Source organism: Equus asinus, chromosome 4, assembly GCF_041296235.1.
Source record: "Equus asinus isolate D_3611 breed Donkey chromosome 4, EquAss-T2T_v2, whole genome shotgun sequence".
Taxonomy (NCBI): Eukaryota; Metazoa; Chordata; class Mammalia; order Perissodactyla; family Equidae; genus Equus; species Equus asinus.
In genome coordinates this window covers 132,282,104-132,300,594 of record NC_091793.1, presented here as the reverse complement: position 1 = coordinate 132,300,594, position 18,491 = coordinate 132,282,104, and the positions used below count along the sequence as shown (strand labels likewise).

Genomic DNA, 18,491 nt, shown 5'->3' with positions numbered 1-18,491 from the left:
TCTGGCTGTGCAATAAGTGGTGCCTGCAAGAACCACAACAGTTCAGGCATATAAAGATGGGCCAACAGTTCGTCAATAGCTGTGGTTAGACAAGGAGATCAAGGGGAGACAGAGGGAACCTGACAGTTCTACTGTCAAACATCCAGGAAGATTTAATTTGCTTTATTTTATAGGTGTCAGCTTTAAGGTAGATGCTTAATAATGATTTGTGAAATAATTTTAGAGGTTACAGCATTAAAGGAAACTCAGATATTCTGTTAAATAATAGAATTGTGTGTGTTTGTATCAAAAGTGTATTTTTAAAGAAAGTTTCATTTGTGACAATTTTAATCTTTAGGTGTAAACAGTTGCAATTGACTACAATTCGAGCGTTCTTTGATCTTATTGATGCTGATACTAAACAAGTATGTATTTTAAACTAAAAATTATTTCAGTAAAGTAAAAGCTTTTGTTACGGCAGTGATAGATTTAATACTTTTTTTTACTTTGGTGAAAATAGAAGCCTACACCTTATATTACTGTAATTAGACTCAAAATATCTTTATTTTTGTCTGCTAATACTTTGACCACTGTTAGTAATTGATAGAATGCATGTAATTAGACTCAAAATATCTTTATTTTTGTCTGCTAATACTTTGACCACTGTTAGTAATTGATAGAATGCAATGAAAATGAAAAAGTGAAAGGATATCTTAAATCTTCCCCCTGCTCTTCCCCTTTATTATTTAAAATTTTATATATGTCCTTCTAACTTCTTTTAACTTAATAGAAATACTTATTACAAGCTATTTTATCATTTTTTAATACGTTGTAGACTTATGATCTATCTTATTATTTTTAAATTTTTTAAAAAATATCTTTATCTTTCTGATAGGATCAAAATATCTACATTCATTGAGTAACCCAAGCTTACCAGACTTAGATTGTGTACTTCTAGAAGCTGAACCTTTTCTGTAATGAGATTTCACGTATAAAGTCTCCAAACTAGTGATTTTTCAAGTTCTTCAATTAGCAGGAAACCCAAATCATAGTGCCCTTTATAGGAACATCATATTTCTCTTTTATCTCTTTCTTGTCTGCTAGCAGATAAATAGTAGTGGGCACCAAAGATTTCAGCATAATTCAGAGAATTCTATCCATTAACAAATTTTTGTTTTATCAATTGGGAATATTTGCTGTTACTCATCTTAAGCAGCCTTTCACCTCAGCTCTTGCAGCGCATCACTGTTCCATAGAAACACGTTCTGTGAACTATGGCTCTGGCCTTTCCTTGTGGAGAAGTTCCTCGTGTATTAGGCAATTCTTTTCATTATGCAAAGCATTGCAACGCAGATATTTATGGATTCTGTCCCCTGAAGGCTCCAGATCTTTGAAAGACTAGTACGTGTGACCTCTTCTTCAGTAGATCTCTAGGCAATGCTCTCCTTATCATCGTGTCTTTGAATCTTGCTCCTGTAGCCTTCTCTCTTGGGAGTGGGATAGTGTCTGTATTTTTTTCCTTAACCCTCCAGAAAGCTGCTTAACTACTAGTAGAGGGAATCATAGATACATAGCTCTCTCCTGAAGAATGCAACAAAAGAGAGACCCAAATCGTTCTGTGTTTTACCACATTTTAAGCCATAAGATACCATATTTAAGTTAGTATATTTATTAAAGTAAATCAGCTTCGTAGAGTTATCACTGTGAATTGGTCATGGAATGCAAACATTTTTCATTTTTCAATGTTGTTTTAATTGTGACTTCCAAAGGGATTGAAAACATTTAGTGGATCTGGTCCTCACTGTCATTTCTTTGTCATTCTCTCACTTTGTTGTTGAGAAAATCACTTGCCTGTTAGGACCTCAATGCTTAAACTAGAGAATTGAATAGTGAAAATTCTAAATGGATTTTATACCCCAGTACATTTTTTTTTCAAAGGGAAGGACTGATACAAGGTTGCCAACATTTATTGTGCTAGGATGTTTTAGGACAGACAATAGAAAAATCCCATTGTCTGCTTTCATTTTCATTTCATGAAAGAAAGGATATTGATGGAAGGAAAGTAAAAAGGACAGAGTAAAGGAGAATATTTTCCAAGGAAGGACAGTTGGCAATTCTTGTTTTCTCTAGTGACCAGGAATTCTTTGTTGTGGGATTGGCCCTGGTCTGAGCTTGGAAACTAGTGTGTTGGAATCACTAGACTGGAGGTTCTCTTAAGTTCTCTTCTGGTTCTGTATGTCTTTATGTGTTTTATTCTTAACTGTTACTCGAGAGGCACTATTGCGTAGTGATTGAAGGCCTGGACTCGAGCCAGACTGCCTGGGTTTGAATCCTGGCTCAGACTCTTAACAGGAGTGTGGCCTTGGGCAAGTTCCTTAATTTCTCTGTGCTTTAGTTTCTTCATATTTAAAATGCAGATAAAAAGGTTATCATCCCCTAGAGTTCTTATAATCATTAAATGAGTTAATAACATCTTAAGCACTTAGAATAGTGCCTGGCCCAGAGTAAGTAACTTTTTGGCTCTTATCATTATTACTTGAAACAAAGTTTCATTGAACTATCACAGTGGATATAAAAGGATACAGAATGTATCACTGTTCTTTCTAGATAACTCAAAATCCTAAGAAGAAATTGTCAGTATTGAATCACCACTTTATAAGACACCCAGCAAAACACTTTGAGGAAAACCCAGCAATAATTTCTGACTTAACAGGTTGGTGATAATAATATGTTTTAATTTTAAGTGCAGTTTTGATTATTATTTTTGGGTAAATTTGTTATTAGCAGACGAAGTCTGAAACTGTGGTACTTCAGGTACTATAATCCTATTATATTAATTTCTCTATAATGGTTTCTTATGAGATTTGGTTAAAGAAGGGAAAAAATAGAAAAGCAGTTTTTAAGATGTTGCTGATAAAAGTTTTGTCCTGAAAATAACATAAATGGAAAATTTTTAAAGCTGGAGTTAAATGTCTTCATTCTCCTGCAAGTCATATTTTACATGACTCTATTATTTATGTACTCTGTTATTCTTTACTTAGTTTCTCAGTATCAGTCACTCTTCAGCCTTCTTTTGGATTAACACCTTATTTTCATTGGTAAATTTTGCTTTTAAATATAAAACCTGTCATACTCTACTTAATTACTTGCCTTGTCTGGAAAATAAAATATTAATTTCCATCTGTTGATACTTCCTTAAGAGTTAAAGACATCATTTTAAATCAAGTAGATTTAAAATGCTTAACTTGATGTGATTGCTAGTTGCTGATGAGTATACAGAGAGCATCTTACTAGATTTTCTATTTTAAAATAGTCAGTGTTCCACAAACCACTTCTTTTTCAAATTCTGTTATGATTGAGAAATATTTCACCAACATTCAATAAAAGAAATTGTTTAATTTTTTTTTAAAAAAACCCAAGCAAATCAATTTTTTTTTACTTTAGGAACATCTATGTGGGTTCCAGTAAAAGTGTCCAAATGGACGTATGTGGCTTACAACGTAAGTAGACCACCAGTAGGTTTTTTTACTTAAAAAAAAAAAAAACTGTAGTATTTATCTTTGAAAGTTAAAGACTCTAAAAAAGATAACCACATATCGTTTTTCCCACATTAAAACAATTTAATAATAATTCCTTAATAATAAATATCTAGTCAGTGTTCAATTTTCCAGTTTTATCATAACTGTCAAATTTTTGTTGTTTCTTTGTTTTTCAATTTGTTTGTTTAAATCAACATACAAACAAGGTCCACAGGTTGTTATTTGTTGATGTCTCTCATCCCTCTTTTAATCTCTAATGCTTCCTCCCCTCCTTTTTATTCCTTGCAGTTTATTTGTTGAAAAATACAAGTCATTTGTCCCGAAGAGTTTCAAAGTCTTGATTTTGCTGATTGCATTCCTGTAGTATCATTCAGCGTATTCATTTGCCTGCTTTCCTGTGACTCGGTAGTTGGATCTAGACACTTGATCAGATTCAGGTTTTTAGTTTTGCTGGACTGGCTCTCTTTTTATGTTGTTAGCAGCTATTGATGAAGAATGCCTGAAGTCATTAACTCATTTAAGGGGATGCAAAAATGATGATACTGTAATTTGATTATTCCTTCTTCATATTAACGGGAACACTATATAGAAAAATTTCTCATCTGCTAAATTTATCAAAAGTGGAACAAATCATGAAGAAAAAAATGACAATTGCTTGGATCTTTGGGTCTCATATTTTCTGGTTTTCAGAATAGTAAGTCGGCTCACAAATGTCCTCCATCAGTGACTGTAAGAAGTTTTAGGGTTATTTTTGTGCGGTATTATTATGAACTTATAGATTTAAACGTATTTGTATTTCCATCTGAACTAAAATACTAAAAGTGTTCTACCTTTGATACTAAAGTTGATATTAAAATTGTTTATCTTTGACCCATGGAAGCCATTTCAAGTTAGGCTCCTGAATCTTTTTGATATAGCTGCTCTTTAGCTGTCTTTGATAGTTTCCTCACTGTCTAGTGTGAGAAGATATTTCAGCTCATTTTGTAAATTTCCTGCCCCAGTCCTTGCATCAGCTTTTCCTATAAGGAGCTCTTTCTATTATTTGGGAAATGATGTCTAAAAACCATAATTTGGGCACTAGAAATGTTTATGTCTAATGGGTTAGCATCTCTAGGCCTTTTCAGTGGACAGAGCTAAGGAATGTATTTTATCTTGACTGTGAGGTCAAAAACCAAACCAAAGCAAAATAAATTCATTCACACTCATAGTTCTGTGACACATTCAGGACTACATGGTTTATACTTGATCTCTCTGCCTTACATCTGGATCTTCTTCCCATTCCCGGAATATTGGTTCTCAACAACACCAAGAATCATAAAATTAGGACACTTATTCATTACTTCATCTGGATTTTTGAATGATGAAATTATCCACTCTTATGATAGTTGTGTTGTGTTTTCCCTCTTTTTTTTAGGAGTCTGATAAGATCTATTTTACATTTCCTCTTGCAAATCATAGAAAAATCTACACTCATGTTTATTGTCAGAGCACCATGCTGGTAAGCTAATTCATATATTTTATGTCAATTTAAAAGGGTAACTATTGTTCAGTTTTCACATTCAACTAATATCTAGTAGATCTCATCTTTAGCTATAACTATTATTAAATCTAATTAGTTGAAAAATATTTGATTGAAAAGTATTAATCAAAATGTTTTCCATAACTAATAATACACTATTAAATTACACCTTTGGCTCTAGTTGAGGTCTTCCGCCCTGTCTTTCTACCTTGGTTTTTTTTTTTTTTTTTTTAAAGATTTTATTTTTTTCCTTTTTCTCCCCAAAGCCCCCCGCCGTTACATAGTTGTATATTCTTTGTTGTGGGTCCACCTAGTTGTGGCATGTGGGACGCTGCCTCAGCGTGGTTTGATGAGCAGTGCCATGTCCGCGCCCAGGATTCGAACCAACGAAACACTGGGTCGCCTGCAGCGGAGCGCGCGAACTTAACCACTCGGCCACGGGGCCAGCCCCTCTACCTTAGTTTAACTATGTTTAGGATGAAGGAATTCAATTCAAAGCTACTTTACTTCTAAAGTTCTATTAGTACTTTAAAGAATAGATATATTTAAGCAAAGCTATATTCTGTAGGAATTTTATAAAGTAAATCCTGTTTTTCCGTTGGCTTTCATACTAAAATTTCTAGTACTTTTATACCAAATATTCTCTAGAATAGTTTAGTAACTGTTATCGTTATTTCTACTTACAGCATCAGAGTGATGATTTTGTTTGTGTATTTTTTAATGAGTACCTACTGTGCTAGGCATTGTAAAAAATGTTAGGTGCTGTTGCATACTTTTGTTAATTAAGAATGTTTAAATAGGGGGCCGGCCCCGTGGCCGAGTCGTTAAGTTCACACACTCTGCTTCAGCGGCCCAGGGTTTCACCAATTTGGATCCTGGGCACAGACATGGCACCGCTTATCAAGCCATGCTGAGGCAGCATCCCACATGCCACAACTAGAAGGACCCACAACTGAAAATATACAACTATGGACCAGGAGGCTTTGGGGAGAAAAAAGGAAAAATAAAATCTTTAAAAAAAATGTTTAAATAATATTTTAATCACTTATCAACATTTCTTACTTTCAGGAATTTGTTTCCCAATTTGGGTTCTTTTCTCTCTGTTCTGATTTGTTTTTGGCATGCCCCAGGATTCTTCACTTTATTTTTGCATCTTTCATAGTTTGAGTTCCTCCTTCTCCCTTTTTTAGGGTTATTTCTATTTTTTAGAACTAGGATCTAATGTATCTCTTAGATACATGGTAGATGCTGCCATTTGATATGTACCAAAGTTGGGTTTTTTTTCTTCTGAGGAAGATTAGCCCTGAGCTAACATCTGCCACCAGTCCTCCTCTTTTGCTGAGGAAGACTGACCCTGAGCTAACATCCGTGCCCATCTTCCTCTACTTTATATGTGGGACACCTGCCACAGCATGGCTTTACACGGAGTGCATAGATCTGCACCTGGGATCTGAGCTGGTGAACCCCAGTTCGCTGAAGCAGAACGCAGGAACTTAACAGCTGCGCCACCAGGCCAGCCCCCCAAAGTCTTGAGAAAGGATAATAGGCAGGCGTAGTGGACTAGGTGCTGATGAATACTGATTTTAGTGAAATTAGTAGAGTTTTGCATCTCTCACAAAGACTAGCATCTCTCAGCCTAAAATCTAGATGGGTAATTTATCCCAAGAGAATCTGGCCCTGAGAGTTATGGCTTAAAATATCCATACTCAATACTAAATTTCAAGTCATGATGTCAGTATTATATTGAGAAAAATCCTTGCCAAAGTGCAAATTATCCATTTGGCTTATTGGAGGATCTGTTTTCTGTAGTTAAGGTCCATGGGTATTAATTAGCATAAGATCATGTGGTGAATTTTTTAAAATCTTTTCAATTTTTATTATAGAAGTTTTCAAACATATAAAAGTAGAGAGAAAATACAATAATGAGTTCTCACGTAACCATCACACAGCTTTAACCGTTATCAACATTCTGCCATTCTTACTTCATTTATCCCTTCCTTTTTTTTTTGACTGAAGCATTTTTAAAGCAAATTCTAGGCATTTTATTATTTCATCCATAAATACTTCAATATTTTTTAACAGATAAGAATTATACACATTCCCATAATACCGTTATTTTATCCAACAAAATTACTATTTCCTTAATATCAGGTAGTATCCGGTTCAGTTTTCCTCTGTTGGATTAAATTTTACGTTAGCTTATCTGAATCAGAATCCGCAGTGCACACACATGCATCTGCATCCGCTGCATGGATCTTAAATCTCTTTTATAACAGCCCTCTCTTCCTTTCCCCAGGCCGTTCATTTGTTCAAGACAGTGAGTTATATGTTCTATAGAATTTCCCACATTCTGTGTTTAGCTGATTGTGGTGTTGTTGAATCTTTAGCATGTATTTCTATCCCTCATGTTTTCTGTAAACTGGTATTTAGATCTAGAATCTTGATTAGATTCAGATTCGTTTTTTGTGGTAGGAATGTTTTATAAGTAGAGCTGTGTACTTATCTCATCAGGAAGTATGTAATATCTGGTTGTCCCACTTTCAGAGACATAAAGACTTACCAGTGAGGTCAGGTGGTATCAGCATGATCTAGCCATTATAAGATTCCTAATCAATCTTTTACCTAAAGATTTTAGCAGCTATCAAGGGCATCATTTTTCACTTAGACAGATTTTTGTTTTAGATCTATAAATTTTATGATCAAGTAGAATTTTCTTTTCTCTGTAGTTCAGGAATGAGTTGGCAATTCCTGAGTGACTTTTTAAAAAGATTTTCAATACAATTTTTGTAATTAGTTGTGTTAGGGGTGTTTACCAGATGAACTGAAATTGTTCTTTTTACACCTTCTAGGTTATATCAGCACAATGTTTTAGGGTGGGCTTGAATAATACTTTATTCAATCTGTTGATGAATTAGTCAGAATTCCCTGTACACCGAAGTAAGTAGTGTGGAATATTGGCAGTTTTCATAATAAGGGCTATCTTTGACGATAGGCTCCCTTAGTAGCTTCAATAACCCATTACAAAAGTGGGTTGGATCTTGAGAGGCTGCTGGTTCTTTGTCTAGGCTGTGCAGATCTGTTCTGTTGCCTTGCTTTATAATGCCCCATTGTTTTGGGAAGCAAAGGCAACTGATACCAAAGTCTCACAAGTATTTCGCCAGCAGTGAAGAGCAGAGGAAAGACCACATTGTTTTTTGTTTGTTTCTTCTCAGCTTTCTTTTCTGTGTTCTTGAAAAATGTCTTAAAATTTTATTTAAGCTCCATGAAGGCAGAGACTATTTCCGCCTGATTCATGATTTTCCTTGAGGGCTTAGCATAATTCCGTGGCCCTGGAATAGACTTTATAAATATCAGTTGAATGAAAGGATTGATTCTTTTATTGTCCTACTGTATACTAAGGACAAGTTTATGTAGCTATCTGAGCAGTGTTTCCGATCCTCTTATGCCCTGGTAGGGTTTCAGTAGTTGGATCATCAGATCATGGGGTATTGCTCTCACTACTTCCTTAAAAGTTGGAGTGAAGTTGTTAGGTTATACTGCTCCTAAATGACTGAAGCTAAATTTATAGTATTGTTAAAATATCACAACCATCTCTAGCATTCCCGTGCTGCACTGATAAATAAGTAGCTAGCTTCATCTTTAGCCCTTGGAATTATGCTTCAATACACACACATTCTCAGTTGCATAGAAGTTATCTGCTTGGTAATCAAATTAGAACTCAAATGGTAAACTAAAAGGCTTTATTTTGATTAATTGTTATTTTTTATTACTTGGCTCTAGATTGTTTACTGTTTGTATAAAAGTCCACCTCTAGTTGTTCGTTCTTCTATTTTTGTTAAAATATGGGTTGCTTACTACATAACTGCTGAACTCTGAAAGTGTTATTTCAAACTCTGGAAATGCTTAGGCAGTATGCTGTGAAGTGACACCCATCAGGTCCCTCCTCCTCACACTGCTGCTCTGGGTTACTTGCTTACCTATGTTCACATTAGACTTCTTTGCTTACCTTTGATCTCTTTGATTTTTCAGAACTCCTTGGATACATTTTCAAATAACAAGTTGCTATTTTGTGTTTTCATTGTGCCCACTGACCCTGTCGTATAAGAGTAAAATGTTGAAGATGCCTATTTTATATAATTATTTTCTACAATATTTGTGTGCTTTGTTTTGTGTTATTAATCAACAGGATACAAATAGTTGGATTTTTGGCTGCATAAACAGCACGTCTATGTGGTAAGTCCTTTGAACCTAAGGCCTTTTCATTGTTCATTTTTCTCAACATAAACAGTCCTCACAAATCACACTTTTAGAATAGTTTTATACATTCCTAAGCTAATTTTGCTGCTATACTAAATTATATTTATTTTAAAATGAAAATTAAAGGAAATGAACATACCAGTACTTTTTGTAAACATTGGAATAGTTTGTTGCTAGGAAAAAAAATTTTTTGTTCCCAAAGGGACTATGTGGATAAAGTATATTGATTTAGACTTCAGTTCATTAGAACGCTCTCTGAAGGGTCTGTACATGGTTTCTTTTTCCTCTGAAGCTTACTTATAATTTACAATACTTTATATTTTTGTCCTTTAATTCTATTTTCATGTTTATTTCAAAGCCGGCAAGGAGTTGATCTATCATGGAAAGCTGAACTACTGCCAACAATTAAGGTAAATTATGGCTTTAGAATTTTTTATGCAGGTGGAAAAACGCTTGAGCCTATAGGCATTTTAGAATATGTTCTTTTATTAGTTCATCTTGGTATTAAATAAACTTAAGATTTACTAAGAGATATTTTAGAAATATTTTCTCTAGAAATTTAATGGAGAATAACATGAATTTTTTTCTTTTTGGCTTTCAGAGGTAAAAAACTATATTAATCCTCTAAGTAAAATTAAACCTATATGTTATAGTATCATAACAAGAGCTAGATAAATTTTTTAATTCATTTTGAGGGTATGTTTGGAACGATCTGTCTTAAAATATAAGCTGAGTAGTATACTCAGAATTCATTTTGGGAGAGGACCTACAGTAGGGAAGTGAGCATCTCAAAGAGACACAAAGTAATTTTGCAGATCAGCTTCAACACCACTTTGTGGTCAAGCACTTGGATAACTATCTACTTTAGCTAGTACTCCACAGGATTTATTTAATAATTGTTAGTGATTTCGTAAAGGGACTCTAGTAGATCAGCAAGTCTTTATACAAAAAGGCTAATTTGCAAACTCTCAAAATCTATTGTTGAGAAAATAAAACAATTCTAAAATTTGATAAAAATATCTCTTCTAATTTCCAAATTGTGTTTATAACTCGTAATCTTATGCCAGGATTGATAGTTTTTAGTCTTCAAGTAAATCTGTACTTTAAAAATAAAATATATTTTCCTAATGAGTACTGGTCTCATAGACTTGAAGTCATCTGGTTGGTCCCAGTCATCTCCCGCTCCAATTCAGTTATTTGTGCTCATGGATGTTTATTTATCTGTATTCATAGTCAACTCTGTACTATACCAACAGAGAGGAATTATGACAGGATGAGTAATTGTAAGTCACTTACACTTGACTTTGGAATGGTTGCAGTTACTTTTCTGTCACCTTGGTCAGTCTTTGTGCGTATTCATTCATGTGGCTTTGTGTTTATGAGACGAATATCATAGGGAAGTGATTTGACTTATAAGAATATCTTTAAAGTCTTTCACTGATTCTGTCCTAACCTTCTAGGCAGGAGCAAAACAAACAAAAGTATCAGGATATACTTACTGATCAATCATTCATAAGATATATTAAATATTTTCTTGAATTTCCAGCTTGGATATCCTGTTCAATCTCTAAGAGTTAGGAAGAAATAAATGATTAAAAACTTGATACAATTTGACTTTGCTCCTATTTTTAAAAATTACTTCTTAAATCATAGAATCCTTGTATATTTTTTAGTCTCGAGGATTAAACAATGTATTCATCCAATACTAGGCACCTGTTTTGTTTGTTCTTAATGTAAGAAATAGCTGGCTGAACAGCAAGAGAACAAGCTATTCCAGCTGCTTCCTTTTTACAGTGAATGCTAGTAGATTGCCAGGCAGCGTTAAAAGCCTACTGGAATTTAGGGGGGAAAATGGAAGAGAGAAGTTAGAAAACAAGGATTATAATATTCTGCAATCTTAGCTGTTCTTGGTTGAAGAGGATTGTAATTATTAAATGTAAATAAACTTTTCTATTATAATGAAAATCAAAATTATATATATAATATGTGTTATGCGTTTATAAAAAGCACAAAATTATTTTGCCATGAAGTTGAAGGGGTAGGAAAGGTTAAAGTAAAAAACTTGCAGATTTTATTCATATTTATATCATCTCAACAAAAGTAATGTCAGATGAGAATCATATCATTTTTGGCATCTCTATTGACTGAACTGTTAATAGATAAATGAATGCCTCCAGCCAAGCACTTGTAAAAATTGAATTTAGTTTTTAATACCAGTCACATGGAACTTTTCTGTCATGGTTACGATGAAGAGGTTTCTAAAAACACACACAAAGCACAGCAGGCCAAGAATTTGGTAAGCCCAATGGACTTACTACTAAAAACAAACAAACAAAAATTAACTTTCATAAGAAATCTAAGTTATATGAGAAAAATTACCTAGTCACTATTTTGTCTAAATCATACTTTAGCACCATCACAGCAGAACGTGAAGGGTTTCTGACATCTGACCGCTGATGTTTGATTTCCTGTGTTTGTGGCCTCGGCATAAAAGGGCATTTTACCTTTGCAGTTTTACTAAACTCTGAAAAATTCCCAAACTTCAGTATTAGCCTTACCTGTCCATGTAATGATTTCATGAATATTGTTATATTGTCAAATGCCCACTGACGTTATAACTATATGGGAACTTAACTTTATAAGGAAATGTATTTTGACACTGATATCTTTTTAAAGTATTCTGATCCTAAAAAAAATTCTCGAGACAAAAATTATTCTTGAGAATAAATAACAAAAGCTATTAGAGTGGATAGGTACACAGAGTAACCATGGTTCTTTCTAGTTAATTTGTCTTTCACACTATCTACCATCTGTCTGGTTGATCTCAGTTGCCTGTAGCTGTTGTTTGTGTGGCCCCTTTAAGCTCCCTTAATTTACATTAGAACATAGAATTCTGTTTCGGAGACTTCACTGAGTAAGTTGAAGTGCAGCCCAGGAGTTTAACAAGCTCTCCCAGGGGAATCTGGTCCAGGTGTTAGAGGGCCTCTCGTTAACAGTTCTCTAGCATCCGCACCTCTGTCCAGCTTGCCCACTTGGGTGTTTCTGAAGAACAAAGAGGAAAGTTAAGTGTCTGCAGAGATTTCTTAATGCGTACAAAGTGTTACAACACGTAACTACTTCCACTCCCACATCTACTTCCAGAAAAAACTGGACTTAAAAGCTGTATTTGGTGGCTTGGCTTTTCATTCATAGACCAGTCTCGTATCTACTCATTTCTCAAAGTGTGGACTATAGGATCTGGTCTTAATTTTTAGAAGAAAATAGATGTTCGTCTGGTGAGGTGCATCATAAGCTTTATTGTGTCTTCATGTCATTTGCTGAATAAGTTCCAGAGGGTGATATTCATAGACATCATTAGCCAGCAACTCTTTACTCCTTGGGCTAGATCAGAGTCATTTGAGATTAAGTTACAGCTCTTCCATCATATTTAGCATCCATTTATTCTTCAACCATTGCATGTTCTTGGTCATATACTACCAAGATAAATGTAGAAATCATCCTATAACATTATATGAAACAGACAGGTTTATAAAAGACACCGAGTCTGAAAATAATTCTGTAAAAAGTGTTAAATATCATTTGTTTTACAAGTAGGGATACATTTTAGGGAACTTTTTTGGCAGTCCGTATTTATATAATATTAGGAATTTGACTTTCAGCAAATTAATTGACCTGATTAATTGACCTGAAAATGTAAACATGGGCATTTTATGAACTACTGAATATAAAGTTTGAAATTTAATTTTTTAGTAACTTCTTAAGTAAGAAGTAAATGTTTATAATTTATCTTTCTTTTAACATACTTTAAGCTTTATATACTCTAAGAAATATCATTTTTTTATTTTCATCTTTTTTTAGTCTCTGACGTTAAGACTTCAAGACTATCCATCTTTGTCTCATCTTGTTGTTTATGTACCATCTATTCATGGAAGTAAGGTAACAAATGGATTAAATGGTTGTTATCAGAATGTTTTGGGGATACTCATGCTAAATATGTAAGTTATTTTTTGATGAATTCTTCAGCATAGGGCTTATCTAAAACAATGGCCAGTTTGGTGATCCACCTAAGATTGTTAAATCATTAGGATCATACTCTAACTTGAACTAAGCAGAATAAACCTGAGTCTGTTTATTCCAAGTGGGAGCTATTTCTACTTTATCGGTCTTTCAAAACCTATTAATTTTTGAGTATACTTTTATGTGCAAGACTCTGGAGGCACACAAATGAGGAGGACACGAACCCTTTTCTCAAAAAGTTACATACTGTCAGGTAGGGAGAGAGAAATATATTTGGAAGCAGGGAGGAGAGTGAGAATAAAAGAGATACCCCAAAATATATAATGCAAATCAGAATATAGCAAATACATGAAAAATGTGAAACAGGGAAGTATCTCTGATTGATGGAATCCAGAAAAGCTTTTTTATTACAAAGTAATATTTGAAATTACCTTAGAGAATAGTTAGGGTGTTTATAGGTAGAATGAGCATCCTAGACCTATGCTGTCAAATGTCAGAGCTACCAGCATGTGTGGCTATTAAAATTAATTAAAATTAAATAAAATTAAAAATTCAGTATCTTAATTGTACTAGCCTCATTCCAGATGCTCAATAGTAACATCATTGCAGAAAGTTGTAACGAACAGCGTTGTCGAGACAAAGAAACAGTGAGATCCAAGCATGGAAGTGTGAAAGTATGGGGGGGTCTTTGGAAAACAGTGAATAAGTAAATAGTAATTTTAAAAAGATGCCCCCTATGTGTAGAATAGTAGGAGAAGAAAAGTCTAGAAAAAGTGGATCACAGCCACAATGTGGAGGGCCTTGATTGGAAGATTCAGGAGTCAGTAGGGAGCTGAAAGATTTTTCACCATAGTAGTCATGGAATCAGAGCTATTTAGGAAGATGAATCTTTTTATGGTGTAGGAGACTGGGCACCTCCTAAGGGGTTATGAGGGCTTGTACTAGGGAAGTGGGAGTAGGAATAAAAGCACAGTGATTTTTGAAAGAAGTGGGGGAAAAGGAAGAGGATGGAGGTAAAAGACCCTCTACTCCCCTTTCCACGTTTCACCCGACAAATTTATCCTTCAAGATCTAGCCTACGTGTCCTCTGTTTTCCTTTTCCAAGCTCCTCAGTAACCTCTTACTCCCGTGATACTTTGTTTATAACTTCTTTGAGGAATTTATTACCTGAATTATAATTTGTATGTTTATGTCTGTTGCCATCGCCATATTGTGAATTCTTTAAGAGTAAGGACCAGATAGGTTTTATTCTACTTTGCATCTTCAACCTTTAGTGACTACTGCATAAATACTTAAAAAAAAGATTCTTGAGTGAGAAAGTTGATGAAATTTGGGGCCATAATTACTAGGAAAATTTAAAAGGAAAAGGAAAAGGGGGATGTAGCTGGGAGTCATCTCAAAGATCGAGTCTCACAAGTCCCTTATAATGGATTCATTGTTTTGTTTTGCTTAGCTCAAGTGAGAGGTAATTCAGCATCTTCAATACTAAAGCTCTCTTTAAGGGTTTTTCTGTCAGGTAAGTTGGTTTTGAATGAATTAACATCCTGCCCAAACTTGGAAAGGCCCTTTTTGATTATTCCAAGAAATTACTGAGCCTTTCGCAAATAGCCAGTCTTAGCAGCCCTGTAAACACGTAATACGTCATAATACTCTTTGGAAGGTAACACTGCTGACTACTGTTGCACACCCAATCTCCCAAGGATGTTAGTTTAGGCCTTCCATGATTTCTACGTCTCGTAACCCACCATCAGAAGGATACATATATTTAAATAGGCAGTTTTAAAATGTTTTGAGTCAACTGATAATATATTTTTTGAAATGCAAATATGGAATTATCTGCATTTTTTGATGACAGAAAACAAAATAATAAAATCCATTAGAAATGTACTTATCTTGGATGTTTCAGGCACAGACCTTTGAATTTTCTTTCTTGGTTAGGAGTTTATTCCATAAAAGGAATAATCAAATTTGTAAAACAATAATAAAAATTATATTATTTTAAATACCTGTACAAAGCGATTTAAAACTGCTTCCCTGTCTCAGTGTCTCACCCAAAAATGCTTTGTAAAAATATAATGAATAATCCTGTTCAGTAAATGATTGCTCTAATCTTGTAACAGCTATTTTCTATAATGAAAATATCGGACAGTGTTCTTTGCCTCATAAGTAAAGAGGGAGAAACAAAGGCAAAGCCCCTTATCAAGATTTTCCTTTTATTCCCTCATGTATGTGCTACAGTGTAATAGCATTTTTCCTCATCTGTTTTTCACTTTCAAAAGCAATAAAAAAATCCACCCAAGAGGCAAGCAAAATAACTCTGCTTCAAACACAACCCAAGGTGTAGTTATTGGAAAAGCCTAGGATAGACCCTGCTGGCTTTCTGCTTTCTGTAGACAGCAAACTACTTGCTAGCTACAGTTAGGCATCAGATTAATTTCTTCTTCAGCTCCTGTAGATCAAAGTAGTTCGGTTGCATTGTGGAGATTATTTTAATAAAACCATTCTCAGTGCAGACAGTTGAGAGCAGAGTTCCTTATGCCTTTGTAGGAAGTACTATTAGAAAAAAATGTTGTTACAACAAATTGTAATGATGCAGATGTCTTATTTTAGTTTTACTTTTGTTGAGAAAGCATTTCTTAAGATAGCATTTCTTTTTCTTGCTTCATAGTTAATAGTATACCTTTTTTCTGTTTACTGTAAACACTGTTTAGCCTGAAATAATCTTATACAAATAACATAGCCATCTGCAGATGAAAGCAGTATGTCTCCAAAAGCCTTTTGTAGTCTAATTAGACTGTAGATACATAGTAAATGTGGGATTTAAAAAAAAGTAGCAAAATCACGTTTCCTTTTGACTGTTGAGGTATTCAGAGATAAATTCTCTAAAGGTATATTCTCTAGTTAATTTTGAGTTAACCTTGGCTCTTAATGCTTTGTTCCATCCGTTAAGGTCCCTATTCTATAAACACCTGAAACTACAAGAAAACTTTGTTATACTAATCTGTTGTTATAGAAATGACTTTATAATAATTTATCTATTAAATTAAATTAAGCTCATTCATCAAAATTTTTCAGCCTAGCATCTCTCCTTGAGGAATTCTTGCCATCTAAATATAGCCAGAGTTAGTGTGATAGATAATACCTTCTCCAAAACAGAAGTTTATACACTTTTATTTTCCACTCAAACATCAAGTGAAGATATTTTACTATGATGTTAATTTTATTTTTCCCTAATAAATTAATGTTTTATATTTCAGTTTGTTGTAGATTGCGAATTCTTTAAAAAAGAGACGAGATCCATACAGCTGCCTGTAACTCATCTGTTTTCCTTTGGTAGGTACTTTGATTTTGAAAATCTTAAGAATGGCTTTTATTTTTAGCCCAGTACTGATTTATTTTGCTAGGTAGTCATAATAAAGCAGAGCCTTGTAACATTAAATATTGTTGTGTATTTCAAGTGTAGTTCTTAGAATAACCGTATGATGTGGTTCAGTGATTAGGTTCTTATTTAATACTGGACCAGCAGTCATCTTCTGGAGTGAACTTTAAAAGGCGTTTCTCCGTGATCACATACATTTGCGGGTAATCGTGTTTGTGTGTGTGTGTTCTCATGTGAATTTATAACACATATTGGCCCTTTTTATAAAAGGTTTATTATAAAGTATAAATTTCTGTCTGACCTATGAAGGTATGAAAATTTCTCTAAATTTTTTTTATTCTGGTAAAATACACATAACTAAATATTCCTTTAAATTTTATTTTGAAATAATTTTAGACTTACAGAAAAATTACAGAAAGAGTACGAAGTTCCCATATGTCCTTAACTCACCTTAACATAAACAATGCAATTATCAAAACTAAGAAATTAGCATTGGTACAATACTGTTAACTAAACTGCAGGCTTTGTTTACTTTCCATTGGTTTTTCACCAGTGGTCTTACCCTGGTTCCTATGTTGTATTCAGTCTCCTCTGATCTCTGATAGCTCCTGTCTTTCCTTGTCACCATAGCTTTGACACCTTTGGAGAGTACTGACCAGTTGTTTTGTAGAATACCCCTCTATTTGGATTTGTCTAATGTTTTCTTATGATTAGATTGAGGTTATGCATTTTTGGCAAGGCTGTCATAGAAGCGATATGTACTTCTCAGTGCAGCGTATCAGAGGATGCATGATGTCACTAAGTCTAATTACTGGTACTGTTAACCTTAATTACTTGGTTAAGGTGGGGTCTGCCAGGTTTCTCCACTATAAAGTTACGGCTTTCCTTTTTTTTCCTTAAAGATTGGCACCTGAGCTAACAACTGTTGCCAATCTTCTGTTTGTTTTTTCTGCTTTTTCTCCCCAAATCCCCCCACTGCATAGTTGTATATTTTAGTTGTGGGTCCTTCTAGTTGTGGTACATGGGCTGCCACCTCAGCATGGCCTGATGAGTGGTGCCATGTCCGTGCCCAGGATCCGAACTGGTGAAACCCAGGGCCGCCGCGGCAGAGCGTGTGAACTTAACCACTCAGCCACAGAGCCGGCGCCTTTCCTTTCTGTAATTTATAAATATCTTGGGGGAGATACTTTGAAAATGTATAAGTATCTTATTTTTCTTCAAAATAACCCACTAAATTTAGCATCCAGTGGTGCTAGTCTGAAGCAATTATTACTGGTATTCAGTATTTATTGGAATTCTTCCTAAGGGAAAGTTGTCCCTTCTCCTCCATTTATTTATTTACTTAATTTTTATTTATGTCAGTATGGACTCCTGGATATTTATTTTATTCATTGGGTTATAATCCAGTACCATTGTTACATTTTTTTGCTTAAGTTGTTCCAACTTTGGATATTGGGAGCTCTTTTTGGGTTGGCTCCTGTGCCCTTTGGCATTCCTCATCCTTTAAATATTTTGTTTTATATTCCGTTCATGAAAAGAATCTGTGTTACTTGAGAGAAGAAACTTAAGATTTTTTATCCCACCCCCACTGCTTTTTTTAGTAGAAAAATACTCAGAACAATACAGAAATGAGAACTCTGAATTGCCATCTCATTGAAGATAGCAAGCTTGTAAAGTAAGAGATCTACCAAGAAAGCATGCCTTTTTGAAATTGGAATATGTACTTTATTTTTTAAAACACATACCTGTGATTGAAAATCCTTATAAATGTTTTTTTCGGAGTTTATTCAAGGAGGATTGG

The 18,491-nt window shown here is 34.2% G+C and overlaps 1 protein-coding gene across 2 annotated transcripts in view; it reads left to right on the top strand.

Moving 5' to 3' along the window:
• Nucleotides 1–18,491, top strand: part of PGAP1 (post-GPI attachment to proteins inositol deacylase 1) — a 65,306-nt gene that overhangs the window by 26,559 nt on the left and 20,256 nt on the right. Inside the window, exons 7-14 of one of the 2 annotated variants that reach the window (XM_044768525.2) lie at nt 338–404; nt 2,587–2,692; nt 3,424–3,479; nt 4,933–5,016; nt 9,224–9,270; nt 9,653–9,704; nt 13,153–13,230; nt 16,569–16,644. In XM_044768525.2, the coding sequence (XP_044624460.1) occupies nt 338–404; nt 2,587–2,692; nt 3,424–3,479; nt 4,933–5,016; nt 9,224–9,270; nt 9,653–9,704; nt 13,153–13,230; nt 16,569–16,644 (566 nt within the window). The remainder of the gene's footprint in view (nt 1–337; nt 405–2,586; nt 2,693–3,423; nt 3,480–4,932; nt 5,017–9,223; nt 9,271–9,652; nt 9,705–13,152; nt 13,231–16,568; nt 16,645–18,491) is intronic. The other variant, XM_044768526.2, reaches the window with a different exon arrangement.